This window comes from Rattus norvegicus, chromosome 3 (genome assembly GCF_021556685.1).
Source record: "Rattus norvegicus strain SHRSP/BbbUtx chromosome 3, alternate assembly SHRSP_T2T, whole genome shotgun sequence".
Classification (NCBI taxonomy): Eukaryota; Metazoa; Chordata; class Mammalia; order Rodentia; family Muridae; genus Rattus; species Rattus norvegicus.
In genome coordinates, this window is record NC_141536.1 from 105,737,820 (window position 1) to 105,755,691 (window position 17,872).

Here is a 17,872-nt window from a genome sequence, read left to right on the forward strand (position 1 = left end):
CTATGCAAATGTACGAGACAGAATTTGGATCCTCAGAAACCCAAGTGTGGGATGGGCCAGATAGCTTGACTGGACTCCTGGGAGGAGACAGAGCGGATCCCCAGAGTGAGCTGACTAGCAAGGTGAGAAACCCTGTCTCAGTGGGTAAGGTACAAGAGTGGTGGCACATGATTCCTGACATCAAATGTGAGCCTCCACAGGAATGTGTGCATGTATGCACCCTCCTTCCTCTGCACACACACAAGGGTAGGCAGGGGTGGGGGTGAGGTAGGGGCGGGGAATTCAAAATAAGGCAGCAAGTAAATGAAGAAGACACTGGATATTAACTTCAGCAATAGCTTCCAGAGACTGCACATCCAAGACATTTACATCTAGCAGGCCTGACACAAGGTCCTAACAACAATGGAGAAGCAGAAGGGTGAACAAGTGTGCACAGAAGAGGAAAAGCGCAGGGGGCAGCCTCACACTATAACCTGTTCTCATGTTAACTCATCCAGTCCTTCAAGGATTAACCCAGTTCCTTTTTAATGATCTAATTACCACTAAAAGGCCCCACCTCTGGACACCACCGCAATAGCAAATTTCAACATGGGAACCAAACAGTATTGAAACCACAGTAATAGGCATCACAAAAGAAAAGAAAAAGCTGCTCATCACTTGAAAATGACTTTTTATTCAATGGCACAGTGAATCTGAAGTAAGAGTGGAATTTCCAGATGAAGTCAGAACGGCAGTTACACACTAAAGCCCAGGGGTTAGGTACTGAAGCAGGGAAGCTGGCCTGCCTTGGAGTCAAGCCCCACTCTGTGACCCAACGTGTTAGCTCACCTGTCTGTTTGTTCATCAGTGCAGTGGAAAAAAAACAGAACCTACTTCCTTGGCTTGGTCAGATTCCATTGGGTAATTTGTGGCAAGTGCTTAGCAACTCACTTTGGACGTTTTCAGTGCCCGATAAATGTGTTTATCTGTGCAGTGCTGAAGAACCAAACTCGAGATTTTGTGCACATAAAGCAAGTGCTCTACCAGCGAGAGTTTCATCTCAAGATCAAATACAAGTGCTTATTCTCCCCACCCCCCGTCTGTGGAGCAGGCTCTCTTTCAGTCTCAGCTGGACTCAAACTTGACTTTTTAACCAAGAGTGGCTTTGAACTCCTGATCTTCCTGTCTGCTGCTATCAGATGCTTGGATTACAAGCATGCATCACCACGCCCAGCTTTAAATATAGGTATTTTTAATACCATGTGCATGATGAATGTAATCATAAACTTTTGGCAATGTGGTATTATGAGAAGGTGATATGCTCCTGTGTTAGTACTACTTTCTTTTTTTTTTTTTTTTTTTTTTTTTTTTTTGTTCTTTTTTTCGGAGCTGGGACCGAACCCAGGGCCTTGCGCTTCCTAGGTAAGCGCTCTACCACTGAGCTAAATCCCCAGCCCTAGTACTTTCTTATGTATAAGCTATTGGGGAGGTAGGAATCAAACTGTGACAGAAGTCTTTCTTCCCCGGAACTGCACAGTCACCTTTCTTCCTGAGCTTATGAGCATTGCTATGCCAATGGAACCCCAGAATATCCAGAGAGCGCTTGACACCCACTAGTTTCTGCTCCTGGTATCTGTAATGTGAGTAGCTGGAGGACTTGCAATTGGTAAAGGAAAGTGATCCTTGGCTCCAAGATCTACCCATGAAACTACTTTGGGTGAGCAATGGGGAAATTGTTTTCATAGTTGGGGGAGGTTAAAACAATATGAAAAGACATAGAATCTTTCTTCAAGAACCTTGATTCTATTCCCAGTCCTCATGTAGAAGTTTATAACCCTGTTACTCCAGTTCTAGAAGGATCCAAATGTCCTCTTCTGGTTTCAACAGGCATGAGACAAACAGGGGGTGCACACAGGTACTCAACATACAGGCACTCATACATGGTACAGTTTTTAGAATCTTTGTTGTTGTTTTGGTTTTTTGAGACTGGGTTTCTCCATGTAACCCTGGTTGTACTGGACTCTGTAGACCCAGGCAGGACTCGAACTTAGGAGATTCTGTACCTCCACTGTCACCACCACCACCACCACCACCATCACCAGGCCAAATGTTTCATCTTTAAAAATACATATTTATGTGTGTGTGTGTGTGTGTGTGTGTGTGTGTGTGTGAATAAAAACCACATTTTCACAGGTGTTTGAGGAGGCCAGAAGAGGGTTTCAGACCCCTTAGAGCTGGAGTTGCAGGAGGCTGTGAGCCTTGAGATGTGGATGCTGGGAATTGAACTTCAGTCCTCTACAAGAGTAGCAATTGCTCTGAACTGCTAATCCATTTCTCCTGAGGGGGTGGCAGGGAGTGGGGGGAGGGCAAAATAGGACAAATTCTGCCAGATACAGTAATTCATCTCTGTAATCAAAACACTAGGAAATAATGCAGAAGAATGTGACTTTGAGGCCAGGACCAGAGATGCCTTTCAAGGCCTTGTCTCAGAAATAAGTTAATTTGAAAGGAAACAGGACTAATGAATGTAGATGCTTATAGACATCTGGGATGTGAAGAAAGGACGCCGTGCTTTTCACTTAGGAAAAGCGATGAACTTGGCATGAAGGTGTCCCCTGTTTGTGAGATATTAACTCAACCCTTCAGTGAGCTGGAGCCTCCAGGTGTCCAAAACGGGAATTTATGGGGAAGAGAGTGGTCCACTACTCATGGGGAGTTCCCCTTGGGATGGGAGAGTAAACCTGAGATTCAGGAAAGGGGGCAACTTACCAATAAAGGGAGAAGAGTTCAAAAGGAAATGTTAATACAAATGAGGGAGAGGCCCAAACAAAAGGGAATGAACTCCTATGGGTGAAACAGGGAAGCCAGGATACCAGGAATCACCTGTTGGCCAACTACCGCAGAAGGAAGGGCTGTCCTGAACTGCACCAGTGAAGCACGCATCCCAGGAGCTGGTTTTCACAAATTCAGCCTACCCAACTTCGGGGCTCTCTTCTCACTGGAAAACTGGAAATAGTGTCTCAAGGGCAGGCCACAGACAGCGAAATCGTTTGCATAAGCTTTCCCCGACATTTCTCTTCCAACCCCTTCCCAAACGCCTCTAGCCAAGGGCAAGGAATGCGGGCTCTAACCGGATAGGAAGGCCGGAGGCTGCCGCACCTGCGCCACCTTGCAGTGGCGTCGTGGCCCATTGTGGGCTTTCGGGATGCACTTCTGGTGTTCTGAGACCCAACGAGTGGCTGGACTCGGTGGAGCCAGTGTAGAGCCGCCTCCAGGGCACGCGAGCCTCACCCACGCCGCCGGGCGTCCGGATACCACCGGCGCTGCGGCTGGGTCTGGGGTGGCGGAGTGGCCGGGCGGGTCCAGCCGGAAGTTCTGCTGGGCAGGAGGGGTGGGAGCGCGCCCGGTGTGGGCGGGGCCGGCGGCGCAGGGGTTAATGCCAGTCCCGCCCCGCGCTCTGACTCAGTTTCACCAGAAACTAGGGAGCGGGGAAGAGGCAGCCAATCGTCCGCGCACCCAGAGCCGAGCGGAAGCCGGGCGGGATCTTCGGCGGGCCCACCCCGTTCACCTGCGCAGGTAGCCTGGGCGGACGGTAGGCGGAGGCCCAGCGGGGTCCGAGCGTGTTTGGCGGACATCCGCTCTGTGTTGGGGTACGCGAGCTCCCGAGCGGTGCTCTGCCCGACGTCGGGTTCGAGTGTGCGTGGACGGATAGGCCCGCGTGCGCCTCCTCGTTCCCAGTGCCCCGCGCCACTACCCGAGCTGATCAGGTGCGTCTCTTGTGTCTCCTCCCCTCTCAGGTCACAAGCACCCTCGGAACCCAGAGGCCCGCACTGTGAAGGTGACTCCCGCCTTGGGGAGGAGGGCGACGGCCCCTGGGAGCACGATGGCGGCCCGCCGCCTGGCGCAGGCCAGCATCTCTACGGTCTGCGTATGGCTCCTTTGCGCGCTTGGTCTCCAGGGCACTGAGACCGAGCTGCCGTCCGCACCCCCTGAGTTTTCCGGGGGAGCCGCCTGCTTGAACCGCTTTACCAGCGGGGTGCCGGCTTTTGTGTTGGACACCGAAGCTTCAGTCAGCAACGGGGCCACCTTCCTGGGTTCCCCGACGGTGCACCGCGGCTGGGACTGCGTGCGTGCCTGCTGCACCACCCAAAACTGTAACCTGGCGCTGGTGGAGCTGCAGCCGGACGGAGGCGAGGACGCCATCTCTGCCTGCTTCCTCATGAACTGCCTGTATGAGCAGAACTTCGTGTGCAAATTCGCTCCGAAGGACGGCTTCATCAACTATCTTACCCAAGATCTTTACAACTCCTACCGCGAGCTGCGAACTCGAGGCTTTGGAGGTGAGGAAGGTTGCTGGCCTGAACGGATAGGCAGGTTATGGAGACTTGGCAAAAAGGAGTTAGGGAGGAGAGCCCTTCCTTTGTCGACTGCCTTTGAAGTAGGCAGTATTTAGTAAACAAAGGGAATGGGGGATTGGAGAGGGACAGCTTCTCAGGGTCCAGGTTCTGGCTCCTGAAGTCAGGGTGTTCAGAGTTGATTACAGACGGGCTGTGCCTATGGGAGAATTGATGTGACTTTCTAGGTTTCACTACCTCTGTCCCTGATAGGCCGAGTCAGGGAATGTTGATGCGCCCAAGTGACTAGAAAGACACCCTAGGGGCTGGGGATTTAGCTCAATGGTAGAGCGCTTGCCTAGGAAGCGCAAGGCCCTGGGTTCGGTCCCCAGCTCCGAAAAAAAAGAACCAAAAAAAAAAAAAAAAAAAAAAGAAAGGCACCCTGACCAAGCCTTGCCGTGGGCTGTTTGAGGCCTTAACAGAATGAGCCTGTCCATGGGTCTCCTCCCGTGCTGGATAAGGGACAGATTAGTGGCTCTGCCCGGGGAATAGATTGGCCTTTTGCAGGTGAACCAATGATATAACCAGGCCCCAGACAATACAGACAAACGCAGGCAAAGGTTTTCCTGAGGGAGGGGGACTGTGTTGTGGGTCCAGTCTCCTAGAAGCTCTCTGGTGAGGGGTGAGGAGGGCTGTTGGGGTGAGTCAACTTGCTGGTATGTGTATCTGGTAGGTGAGGGATGTCAGCTGCCCCAGCAGGTGTGTGTGCCTGTCCACGTGAGCCAAGTAGGGCTGTACCTGCTTGGGCTATGGTAGGCCTGGCTGTCTGTTCACCTTGTTTACTCCGGAGAGGAGGCAAAGTGGGGATCGAGGATCCTCCTCTTTAGTCTTAGGACTGACTGGCTGACTGGGCAGTAGACTGTGAGCAGGGCTGCACCAGCCTGGTCATTCTCTCTGCCCATTCGGTTTGCCGGGTTTGGGACAGGGGTGGGTCACAGTTATAACTTCTGCTGCCTCTTCACATTTTACTCATTGTGCAGGTCCCCGCTGTCCCCACTCTCTGGAAGAGGTGCTACTTGTACCTGCTCTTTAGAGTAGTAGGAAACAGCCTCCTCTGTTAAATTATTTGCCGGTATAGTGGTGCACATCTTTAACTCCAACACTTTGGAGGCAGAGGCAGGCAGATCTCTGAGTCCAAGGCCAGCCTGGTTTACAGAGTGAGTTCCAGGACATCCAGGGCAACACAGAGAAACCCTGTTTAAAAAAAGAGAGATGATGGGGTTCTGGAAAAGAGAGAGAGAGAGAGAGAGAGAGAGAGAGAGAGAGGGGAAAAGAAATGAAAAAAGTTGTTTGCCCAGGATAACATCCCTAAATGGTAAGCCTAGACCTCACCTCAGGGGCCTACTCCAGAAGTACTGTTGTGTTTCACATAGGACCACCTCTCTAGTAGAACACTAGCCCTCAAATGGATGGTAACCCAGCAGCTAATAGAACCAAAGTGTGGAGTGCAGGGAACAGGATAGGGTTAACACAACAGACACCTTTCTCTCCAGGCTTGTTTTCTGAGCTAGTACCTATTGTAGACCAAGGGTCTGCTCTTCTCTCTTGATCTCTGGGAAGACTTGAGGTGAGGATTCTGGAAGGTGGAGGATGCTGTCTGTGAGGTAGGTTGGTCCATAGTGTCTTACTTGGTTAGGTTTGGAGCCTGTTCTACAAGGAAACAGCATTATAGTAGGTGGTGATGACTCCTATTGGTTGTGGTCTGAGTCTCTGGACCTGGGCTACTTAGTCCTAGGGCCAGCCTTCCTCTTTCGGAAATCCCAAGAGTGCTCCATTTGGCGTGAGATGGGCTAGAATGGGGATTTCCTGGAACATTTGAGGAGCTGGGTAGGGCTCGGGTGTTGTGTGCACTTCAGGCCATTGCAGGCTCAGGGATACTTTAGGAGGTCCAGGAGCTGCTTGTCAGTGGCTCTGCTGTCAGCCAAGAGATTAGAGGGGATGTGTCAGGAAACCTAAGCTGTTGGTTGAACGAATCCATCCCAGAATGGGTGGCTTGAATCCCTTTTCCCAGCTTGTGGCTAGGCCAGGCAAGAAGACTCCAGGCCAGTAACTTGTCCTTCTCTCCCCTGTACCTGTGTCCCCTCACCATGGCCTGGTGACCTAGGAGGAGGAGCCTGCAGTTCCCTGGATATGTCCTGAGGCCTGGTTTTATTGTGATTCCAGCCCTTTGCTCTCTCTAGGATAGGAAGAAGGGAGTGGTAGGTAGGGTGGGGCATTTGCCCCTTGGTCTTGGGGCAAGCAGATATGCGCTGGGTGGGGTGGGGGAAGCTGTTCCTCATTCAGAGTCTGATGCCTGCCTGTCATTTGGTTCCGCCTGATCTAGGCTTATCGCCCAGGGTCTGGTCAATACTGCCCAGCCACTGGCAGCACTGTTTCCAAGCAACCACTTTCTGTTCTTCTTTTGCCGTCTTGCTTCCCTACCTTTTTGTGTCCTCCTTCTTTTTTTTTTTTTTTTTTTTTTTTGGTTCTTTTTTTCCGGAGCTGGGGACCCAACCCAGGGCCTTGCACTTCCTAGGTAAGCGCTCTACCACTGAGCTAAATCCCCAGCCCCGTTTTTTGTGTCCTTGTTCCCTGCTTTCTCTTTGACCCCTTTTTTTCTTTGTTTCTTTTACCCTGAATCTAACCTCACATACTAAGCAAGGACCCACGACCAAGCCACACCCCTGGCCCTTTTTGCAAAACTTTGAGATGGGGTTCCCACTAGGCAGACATTGAACTAGCTCTGTAGCCCACATAGTTCTTGAACTTAGATCCTTCTGCCTGTCTTTCCAGTAATTGGAATTACAGACCTATGACACTAGGCCCGCCAACCCTGACTTCTCCCTGAGTCCCTGTGAAACCTTGTCTCTCCTGTCCATTACCCTGTCACATAGTCTTCTCATCTCTATGACTCAGCCCCTACAGCTGGCCTTATCTTGTTGCTCTTTGAGCACTCTTACATGCCACATAACCCTCTGTAGAGCCACCCTTGATACAATTCTATTGTAGGCTTAATATATACATTGTAGGCTTAATGTATACATTTGTGCAATAGCTCCCCAGTATTATTTATAATAATGAAGAACTGGAAACAACTTTCATGTATGTCAGCACATCTTTTAATTGAATACTGTGATGCTGTTTGAACAACAATAAAACCAGGCTGCCAAGATGGCTGAGTGGGTAAAGGTGCTTGCCACCAAGACTGGCAACCTGAGTTTGATCTCCAGTGCCTACTTGGTAGAGGGTGGAAACTGACCGCCATATGCTGACCTCCACACACATGCCTTGGCATGCCCCTGCCCACAACACATACACAGCATATACATACATACTAAACAAACAAATGTAAGGTAATACTAATAAACCCTAAGGCAAAGTTTAGGAAGGAGATGAATTTAAATACTTCCACCTGACATGATGGTTCGAATCTCAGCTCTGGGGAGGCTGAGGCATTCAAGTCTGAAAGCCAGACTGGACCACACAGTAAGTTTCAGGTCAGGTTACATAGTGAGACTCTGTCTAAATCAGAGAGAGAGGAAAATACTGTCTTTAAGAGATTCTCTCCTCTCCACCCCTTTCCCACTCTAGTGAAGACATGCCTTTACTCTAAGGAACGCTGGGGATGTTTGGTGTGTTGTTGGTTTGGTTTGGTTTTGCATTTCTTTGGTTATTTGTCAAGGTGTGCTTTCTCCTCATAGAGGTCAGAGGGTAATGTACAGGATCTGTTCTCTTCGCTGTGTGGATCCTGGGGATCAAGCTCAGGTCAAGCTTGGTGGCATTTACCTTCCCCTGCTGAGCCGTCTTACTGGCTCGAAAGTGGCATTTTAGATAAGAGTGTGAGCCATGAAGAGAGACAGCCCTGGGTTCAAATCTCACTTTTAACACTTAAAAACTGAATCACGACGCCAGAGTTCAGTTCCCAGCACTTATGTTAGATAAAAACCCAGCCATACCTCTCGTGTGTCAAATTTTCTCATCCAGTGAGAGTGAACCTGCAGGTTACAAAGGGAAGTGGTCTTGATGGTAAATATTTTAGGCCTTCTGTGCCATACACTGTGGCGATGGAAAAGCAGCCATGGGTGACGTATAAGTAGGGGCAAGACTGATCCCAGTGGGTTCGAGCCCAGGCCTTGTGCAAGCCAGAGCACTCTGCCACTCTGCCACAGAACTACACCTCCTGCCCAGAGTTTATTTTACCAAATTTTCACATTTCACAAAAGCTGACCTTCTTTTCCCTGTTTTTTTTTTTTTTTTGGTTCTTTTTTTTTTTTTTTTTTTCGGAGCTGGGGACCGAACCCAGGGCCTTGCGCTTCCTAGGTAAGCGCTCTACCACTGAGCTAAATCCCCAGCCCCCTTTTCCCTGTTTTTTATCCTGCTTTTTTTCTTTTTTTTAGGATAGGACGGAAGGTTAGTCTGAATTCTACCCACCCATGCTAACTAATGCCTGATGTAGCCTGCCCCAGTGTCCGGCACACGCTCACTACAGCCCCTAAATTAGTATGTCCCCACGTCTGTCTCCAGCCCTGGCCTCACTGGAACACCCACACTCATCTCCCTCTGAGCCAGTATGTGTGCAGCGTGGCTTAGATTCAGCTTTTCTGTGGATGGAGCACACTTCTTTCTTAGTCTGGTTTCTCTTCTGCTTAGCCCTCTGTCTTCCTTCCCCTTTCCCAGAGCCTTTCAAGAGAAGCTGGGAGTGTCTGCTTACAGGTGTTTCTCTGATCTTTCTTTACTTCCCCTGGCTACCCTGTGACTCAGACCTCTCCTGTTACATCGATCCTGAACCTCTTGCCCTTGTCCACCTGTCAGCCTTCTTTATAAAAACTCTTTCAATCAGATATTTAAATGCTGATGCCCAGGGCAAGGCTACCCCAGGTCCCTCCCACATCTTGGACCTCATGTGCATTACGGACGTCAAGGACTAGGGTAGCCAGGCTCCCATAACTCCACTCCACCGCTCACTTTCACTGTCCGGTCTCTTCCTGTATCGCTGTTTGACTGTGCTCCTGGTGTATCCAAGCACTCTGACTTAGTGTTTAGAAAACCTCGAGGTTTGTCTCAGTCTGGCCTCCTTACTGTCCACAGAAGCAGCTCTGCAGATTCCTAGTTCCTTTTCACTTTAATTCTCTTCGTTGTCATTATTGCTTTAGTGTGTGTGCATGTGTGGAATGTATGTGCACACGTGTGTAGTTAGGTTCACATGTACACCTGCATGTGGTGGATATCAAGTACTTCCCTTAATTATTCCTTTATTTGTAACTTAATAAATAAAGAATTATTTGTTCGTTTTGCTTTTTGAGACAAGATCTCACTACACAGCCTAAACTGGCCTTAGACTCACAGAGATAGATCCACCTGCCTCTTTTCACACTGAGGATTTGAACTCAGAACCTCCTGCTTTCATGACAGACACCTTACTAACTGAGCCAACTCTTCAGCACAGTTTACAAACACCCCGTTCCCCATAATCAAGAAAAAAAGTGAAAACAAAATCTGCCTTGCCTTCTGTTGAGAGCTTACCCTTCCTCTGACACCCCACCCTGCCACCGTCTCCTCCCTCATATCACCTCATGATTCTGGGTCTTTGTTTTTTAATTTGCATAACCAATTGTGGTGGCACATGGGAAGTAGAGGTGGTCTATTTCTGTGAATTCAAGGCCAGTCTCTGTAGTGGATTCTAGGCCAGCCAGGGATGCACAGTGAGACCCTGGCTCAAATACAAATAATTGTGTCTGTACGTATGAATGTGGGCTTGTGCACATGGACAGGGCATATTTTTCCTTTTTTGTGTTTTTGGTTTGGTTTTGGTTTTGAGACAGGATCTTGCTGTGTAGTGAAAGCTAACATGCATAGAAAAACTGGTCCAAATTTCATTATTCTCTTGTCTCAGGCTCTCAAGTGCAAAGATTGGAAATGGGTGCCCCCGGGGCCAGCTTCTCCATCTCTTGCTTTTTGCGGTGTGTGTGGACCAGACATTTGTGCATGGAATGTGTGTGTGGATGTACATATTTGTGTATGGATGTGTGTGTGAAGGTCAGAGGACAATCTCAGGCGTCCTCAGTGCTATCCACCTTTTAGTTTTTGTCTGAGGATGGATTTCTCACTGGTCTGGAATTTACCAAGTAGGCTAGGCTGGCCAGCCAATGTTCCCCAGATATCCTCCTGTCTTTGTCTCCCCAGCCAGCACTAGACTGTAAGTGCATGACATTTCATCCAGCTTTTTTATATGGGTTCTGGGAATTGAACTCAAGTCTTTATGCTTGCAAGGGAACACTTTAGTAATAGAGCATTCTCCCCATCCTTGTTCTCGTGTCCTATTCTGCTTGGCACTGTCCTAACCCTGGCGAGATGGAGGGCCTTGCTCATGTGAGTGGATAGCTCAGCGCTGTGCCACTTGGGTTTTTTACAATGTCAGTTATCCCGGGTAATGTCCTAGAAGTCCTTTACGCCATCAGTTATGCAAAGACTCCTTCCAAATAAGGCCATATTCATGGGTTCTAGAGATTCTGTGGGTGCAAGGATGGGGGGCGTCCACCCCAGTTTTAGCAGGAGTCCATTTCTGAGCTTATCTCTCTGACAGGACAGACCCCTAGCTCTCAGGTGAAGGAAGCCTCAAACTGTCAAGTCCGGGAAGAGTATGGCTCTTGGAAATTCCTCGAAGTTGATGGCAGAGGCACCCTGTACGACTTATGTGCCTGGTGCCCATGGAGGCCAGAAGAGGGCATCAGAAAACCTGCAACTTATGGATGGTTCTGAGCTGTTGTGTGGGACAAGAGCCAGTGTTTTTTGTTTTTTGTTTTTTGTTTTCTTTTTTTCGGAGCTGGGGACCGAACCCAGGGCCTTGAGCTTGCTAGGCAAGCGCTCTACCACTGAGCTAAATCCCCAACCCAAGAGCCAGTGTTCTTAACCACTGAGCCATCTCCCAGGACCATTCCACCCATAAGTACCTGTATGCCTATCTGTTTGTCAAAGGGTCGTCTTATCCATCCTAGGCTGAGTTCAGACTTTCTGTTATCCTAGGACAACCTTCTGAACCTCCGGCCTCACCTTCTGACTGCAGGAATTGCAGGCCTGTGCCACCACTATTTTATTTAGCACTAGGGAATCTCACCCTGCTGAATGCCAGTGCTAAGCAAGCAGCCCACCCACGGAGCTAGACCTGGAGCCCCAGAGGAAAGATGGCTTTTTTATCACGTGCTGTTTTGATTGGCTTTAGAAGAAATTGTTGCTTTAACTTTTTCAAGTAGTCACCTGCTTATTGTGGAAAATAAGAACAGACTCATCCCCCGACCCAGTGTGCACGCACACCGGCAGATTTTTTTCCCCCTAAATGGGATTAGATAATCTAGCACATAGCACTCAGTTACTTGCTTCAGCCACTCATAATGCAGCTACTCATAATGCAGCTGCAGAGAGGGCAAGGTTCTGGCTTTGTTGAGAGCCCTCCTTGTGCCTATGCAGGCCACTGAGTCCTAGGTTGGCCACCACCCCTCTCGTTTACCAAGAGAGCCTTAGTCTAACGATGGTTAATTTTACTTCCATTTCTCTCAGGTTCCCGGATCCCTCGAATCTGGATGGGCATAGACTTGAAGGTGCAGCTGCAGAAGCCCCTGGTACTGAGAGATGCAGACAACACAGACTGGCATCTACTGCAAGGTGACCAAGATGTCAGTGTTAAGGTGAGACACTGAGATTCCCGGCCTTCCCCACAGCCTCCTAGGACTCCTTCAGGGGCCGTAGGCCAACCGCTGGCTCATTTGGTGTTGACTAGAGAAGAGAGCAGGATTCCTTTGATAGCCAGTCTGTGTGCTCTCCTGAGGGTAGTGGGGCATGGCCGTGAGGACCTGTGGTTGTCAGACAACATCAGGAAGTGGCCAAGCCTCATGACCAGTGTTGTGTATAGAGAAACCATCCAGAAGAAGTTGAGCTGTGGGGACTTAAGGAGGGAACCTACCTGTTCCAACTGACAAGAACCGACTCAGACCAGCTAGAGGAAACAGTCAACCTGACTATCACCGTGCTAACTGCCGAGCAGACGGAAGGTGACTGGGGGAGGACACGAGGTGCCTGGAGCTCCCCTGACCCCACTGATGACCCTCTAGTCCTAATACACAAGTTCTCCTCTGTCTAGATTATTGCCTCGCATCCTACAAGGTGGGCCGCTGCCGGGGCTCCTTCCCACGCTGGTACTATGACCCCAAGGAACAGATCTGCAAAAGTTTCACTTTTGGAGGTTGCCTAGGCAACAAGAACAACTACCTTCGTGAGGAAGAGTGCATGCTAGCCTGCAAGGATGTGAAAGGTGGGTCTCACAAGATGTGAGGCAGCTTTAGAGCTCAGGTGACTTTGCCCAGGGTGGGTAGTTTTTCTGGCCAGGGAAGTGGACTTCCCATCATCCTTATTATTATTATTATTATTATTATTATTATTATTATTATTATTATTACTACTACTACTACTACTACTACTACTACTACTACTACTATTATCCATGCCCCCTATTATTCCTCTGTTTTTTCCCCCTAGGAATCTCACCTAAAAGGCATCATCCAGGTGCGTTTTACTTTTCTTTCCTTATTTCCTCCCCCATGTCTTGGTCTTCAGCTCACATGATAACCATGCCCCTGTAAAGCCTGCATTTACTCAGCTCCCACCACCTCGGTATCCAAACATCTGAGCCTTCCACCTCATCAGCTTCCTGTCAGGATCGGCCCAGTTTACAGATGGGGGAGCTGGGTTGGTGAACAGTAGGCTCGTGGGGAGGCCCAGGTAGATGATGGTCCCTTCTCACACACTCTGTGCCTGAGCATCACCTCACCCCCATCCAGTGTGCACCGGCAGCTGCCATAGCACGCAGTTCCAGTGCAGCAATGGCTGCTGTATCGACGGCTTCCTGGAGTGTGATGACACGCCTGACTGCCCTGATGGCTCCGATGAGGCCACTTGTGAAAAATGTGAGCTGGGGAACAGGATATAGGGCAGGGGTGTGGGGACACCCTAAGTGCTCTCCCTCACACCTCTGGGTCCCCGTGATTGGCCCTAGCCTCTGTGCTTTCACCTCTGCAGATAGCAGCGGCTTTGATGAACTTCAGAGTATCCACTTCCTCAGTGACAAAGGTGAGAGATTCCCTGTTCCTCTGGGTCAAAACAGGTTCTGGCACTGCTGTCCCCACTCCGTCCGACCGGCAGTTTCCCGGGGGTTTGCTATATACAGGCTGTGGACACCCAGAGGCAGGGCCTTCTGAGCTCTCTTAGCTCATTTTCCATACACCACTCGTCACTGGGTGCCTGATTTTTCCCATTACTGTAGATTTGTGGAACATATCACTAAATCATATGTCTTCAGGAAATTTTATAGTGTTGTCATGCATGGAAAGCCACCATGACTTGACACACTGAAAACCTCCCACCTAGCATCGCAAGGAATGGGATCGTGTCCCACCACCTCTGAGGATTGAGAGGGGAAAAAAACCCAACTACCCATCATGCAAATGTAACATGTACTAAAAATAAAGATAATGGTCTGGTGATGATGGCTTATGGCAGGAAGATCAGAAGTTCAAGATCAGCTTCTCAGTGCTAGCCTGCGATACACAGTGAGAGTCTCTATTAAAGAAAAAAATTGGCTGGGCATGGCGGTGCATGCCTTTAATCCCAGGCAGATCTCCAAGTTCAAGGCCTGTTTGTCTATAGGGTGAGTGCCAGGACAGTTAGGGCCACACAGAGAAAGTCTACCTCAAAGTAACAAACAAATAAAAACAAAAAAACACCAACAACAACAACAGTGGTTGTCAACCTTCCTGTTGCTACAACCCTCTAATACAGTTCTTCATGTTGTAGGGACCTCCAACCATAAAGTTATTCATTGCTACTTCATAGCTAATTTTGCTACTATTATGAATCATAACATAAACATCTGTTTTCCAGTGGTTTTAGGTGAAAGGTCATCCCCCCAAAGGTTGAGAACCCCTGCTTAAGCCAGTTATTCTTTCTTGCCTGAAGCCCACTGGGTGGTAGGAATCAGAGACCTTGACACAGAAAAGTTACATTGAAAAAGAAAACTATGTGGCCAACAAGATGTTTTGGGTTTTTTTTTTTGTTTGTTTTTTTTTTAAATGGCGATATAGGCACTTGCTTCTAAGCCTGATGCCCTGAGTTTGATCCTTGGAATCCCTTCTGCTGAAAAGCAACTCCGGTAGTTGTCCTCTGACCTCCATGTGCACATGCACATAAGTAAATAAATAACATAACCAAGCGTATCTTTAAAACGGTCTAAGTAGTAGTTCTCTTAGTGCTTAAGGTCATTATCCAGTTCGTCTCTCTTGCCTTTAGTGAAGCCACATCTGCCCTCATCCTGGCACAGGGGGTGCTGAGTGATAGTCATGTAGGGCCTGAAGGGTGGCAGCAGGGTGGCTCCTTGGGCTCACCACCCCTTTGCCTGTTCCCTTACGACAGGGTACTGTGCAGAGCTGCCAGACACTGGATTTTGCAAGGAGAACATCCCACGCTGGTATTACAACCCATTCAGTGAACGCTGTGCCCGCTTCACCTATGGTGGTTGCTACGGGAACAAGAACAACTTTGAGAAGGAACAGCAGTGTCTTGAGTCCTGTCGTGGCATCTCCAGTGAGCAGAGTGGCAGTGGTGGGGTGAAGAGGAAGATCTGGCTAGGCCCAGACTAGTCCCTCCTCTATAAGTGACTTTGATGGTTGTGGCAGAGGGTGGCAGGGGGCTGTGGCACTGGAACAGCTGAGTCTAAGGACTTGCCAACTGCTTTCTCTGTGTCACTTTGTAGAGAAGGATGTGTTCGGTCTTCGGAGGGAAAGCTCCGTTCCCAGTGCAGGTAAGCCTAGTCTGTCCTGTCACCAGGTGGATACCTAGATGTCGATTCAGGAACTGGCAGCATGGGATTGCTTGTGAATGCCCAGCCATGCTGAGAGGATCCCGAGGTGCACCGCTGAGTAGTGAGGCCTGACATGGGTAAAGGAGAGGAACAGTGACTTGCCTGCCAAGTGTCAGGTGTCAGAGCCCCTCTGGGCTTTCGGAAGCAGCTTTTCTGGAGGTCTAAGTCGGGTGTTCATCTGCTTCTATACAGGGCATCCATGGTCTTTGTCCATTCCACAGAGTGAGTGTGGTGGGCGTCAGACTAGGTAGGCCTCAGGAACACCTCATTCTGCCCTTCTTCCCCCAGGCTCTGTGGAGGTAGCTATTGCTGTATTGCTGGCCGTCTGCATCATAGTGGTCTTGACCATCCTGGGCTACTGTTTCTTCAAGAACCAAAAAAAGAACTTCCACAGCCCCCTGCACCAACCACCTCCCACACCAGCCAGCTCCACTGTTTCCACCACTGAGGACACAGAGCACCTGGTCTATAATCACACAACCCAGCCTCTCTGAGCCTGGGACTCTTGCCAGTCTCACCAGGTTCTGTCTTAAGACAGAAGCCAGACCTGGGAAAACTTGGGGACCAGAATCTTTCTACCTCTTCCTGGGCATACTTACTCTGTCTCAGGAGACAGATCTCTGGGCCTCTCAGAGGACTCTCAGCTGCACTCAGGCCAGTTCTGGAGAAGGCCCAGGAGTCTGGGAGAAGCAACAGCCTTGAGCCAGGAATACTATACATAGAAGGACCTGCTTATCCAGGAGCCAGAGGAAGTTTGTGTTTTTCATCTTGTTCAAAGCTGCCTGCCCCCATCCAATGACGCTAGGGCCGTGAGTGGAGTCGGAGGCCAGAAGCCACACACTGCCTTCCACGATGTCCTCCACTCTGCACAGGCCTGCACTGAAGGACATGGCTTTGTAGTTTATGCTGTAAATAATTGCTTTTGGGGCCCCAGGGTCATAGCTCAGTGGTAGCGTGTGTATGGTCACCCTCAGTGCTCTACACGGCACCACAAATTACATTAAATTAAAGAATAAAATGTTGTGTTTGTCCAGCTCTCTTCGTAGGTCCCCATTGTCTTAGTTTCCAGTGCTGACATAACTAACACTTGTCTGCACCACTGAGCTGTCTCTTCAGCCCTGTTTTGTCGGGTTGCTGAGGGGGGAGATTGAACTCCTGTCCAACCGGTTCGGCCTTTGGCCACCCTGTCCAGCAGGTTTTCCCCGCCTCTCCTGAAACTGCCCTGACTTCTCAGGGTGGAGAAAAGTGTCACCTTTGACCACCAGAGTAGAGGACCATGGGGGTGATGTTCTTGCTGTGCAGAGTTTCTCTCGTTGCCAACACCACACCTACACAGGTGGGGTAAGGTTCAACCATGGTTGGGGGCTTGAATCCTGGCAGACACCTCCATGTCACCAGACATCAGCCATCTCTGTCCATCTGAAAACCCTTGACTGAATTGCTGGAATGTAGCACCTCCCCAGGCTCCAAACTCCTCCCTAGTGGTCATTAGTTGAGGCCCACCACTCCAGTCACCCCTCTCCAGGGCTTGGAGGTGCCGAAAGAGTCAGACTTGAAGAGATCTCAAAGATCTACTGTGTGCCAAACACTGCCAGTCCGTTCACATTTAATACTGTCGGGAAACGCTGCTCAAATGTCCTACTGCCCCTGTTCTGTTAGGACACTCACAGGCCAAGAGGTGGACAGCAAACCTGGAATTCCCCAGTTCCAAGGCTCATGTGGTAGGACTGGATCTGAAGCCTGGTAGGGTGGCCCAAAGGTCCCATGTTCCAGGAAAGGTTAGGGACTAGTAAGCAAGCTTGGCGGCTGTGCTTATCTCTACCTTCCTGCCCACCCGGCTAACCCTCTGTCTCTGGTGCCTGTTTCTGTACCTGCTGTGCTGTGGTGGGCCACCTTTCTCCTCACTCAGCTAAGCTCAACCTTGGTGCTGGCCCAGGTGGCTGGCACGCCCTGCTCCACAGCCTGGGTTTGCCAGCAGGACCCTGAGCGCGTGGCATCCTTTCTTTTGTTTGTGTATCCGTCTCCCTGCTGGGTTGGGAGCTCCTGGAGTCACAGGTGGCAGCTGAGTCATCGCCGTCTCTATCGTGCCATGTTCCCTCTGTGACCTTTGTTAATGGCAGTTACCCAGCGAGGGCTGGGTACACGGCAGGGGTGGAGTTTGTTCCTTTTGTCTCATATCACAGGGCATGAGATTTTCTCACTGAGGCTCAAAAAGGACACGTTCTCCTTTTGATTCTTTATAAAGTACCGGCTGCCGTGATTTAACGACTCAGACTATCCAAATTCTAAGAGGGGTGATCAACACAGCAGGTGCCCAGCAAGTGCTAGCCTGAAACAGCCTGTCTTGGAATGGTAGATGTATGTGCCTAGCAGGCAAACACCTACCTGCATTAAGCAGCCTGCTGGCTGGCTAGAGGAGGTGGAATCTTGCAGCGACCACTAGGGGGCGGACTTACCATTCGCTCCTCAAACCTGCGCCTTATCTCTGGATCTCTGCGCTCAGTTTCATCCCCACCTGAATAATGCTTTGTCATGCCTTCCTGATTCCCACTTAGCAGTGGCAGTTACCTATGCCTCAGGTGCTGCTTTGCCTCAAGAAAAAAATCACTTTTGC

At 49.8% G+C, this 17,872-nt stretch overlaps 1 protein-coding gene across 3 annotated transcripts; it reads left to right on the top strand.

The window, feature by feature from the left end:
* The first annotated feature begins 3,443 nt into the window (after positions 1-3,443).
* On the top strand, positions 3,444-16,291 carry Spint1 (serine peptidase inhibitor, Kunitz type 1). 3 transcript variants are annotated; one of them, NM_001433377.1, is made up of 11 exons: positions 3,444-3,555; positions 3,777-4,319; positions 11,907-12,034; positions 12,259-12,397; positions 12,487-12,657; positions 12,882-12,908; positions 13,184-13,309; positions 13,422-13,472; positions 14,811-14,981; positions 15,151-15,198; positions 15,547-16,290. In NM_001433377.1, exons 2-11 carry the CDS (start codon positions 3,863-3,865, stop codon positions 15,750-15,752), a joined length of 1,524 nt encoding a protein of 507 aa, NP_001420306.1. In that variant the 5' UTR covers positions 3,444-3,555; positions 3,777-3,862; the 3' UTR covers positions 15,753-16,290.
* The last annotated feature ends 1,581 nt before the right edge of the window (positions 16,292-17,872 follow it).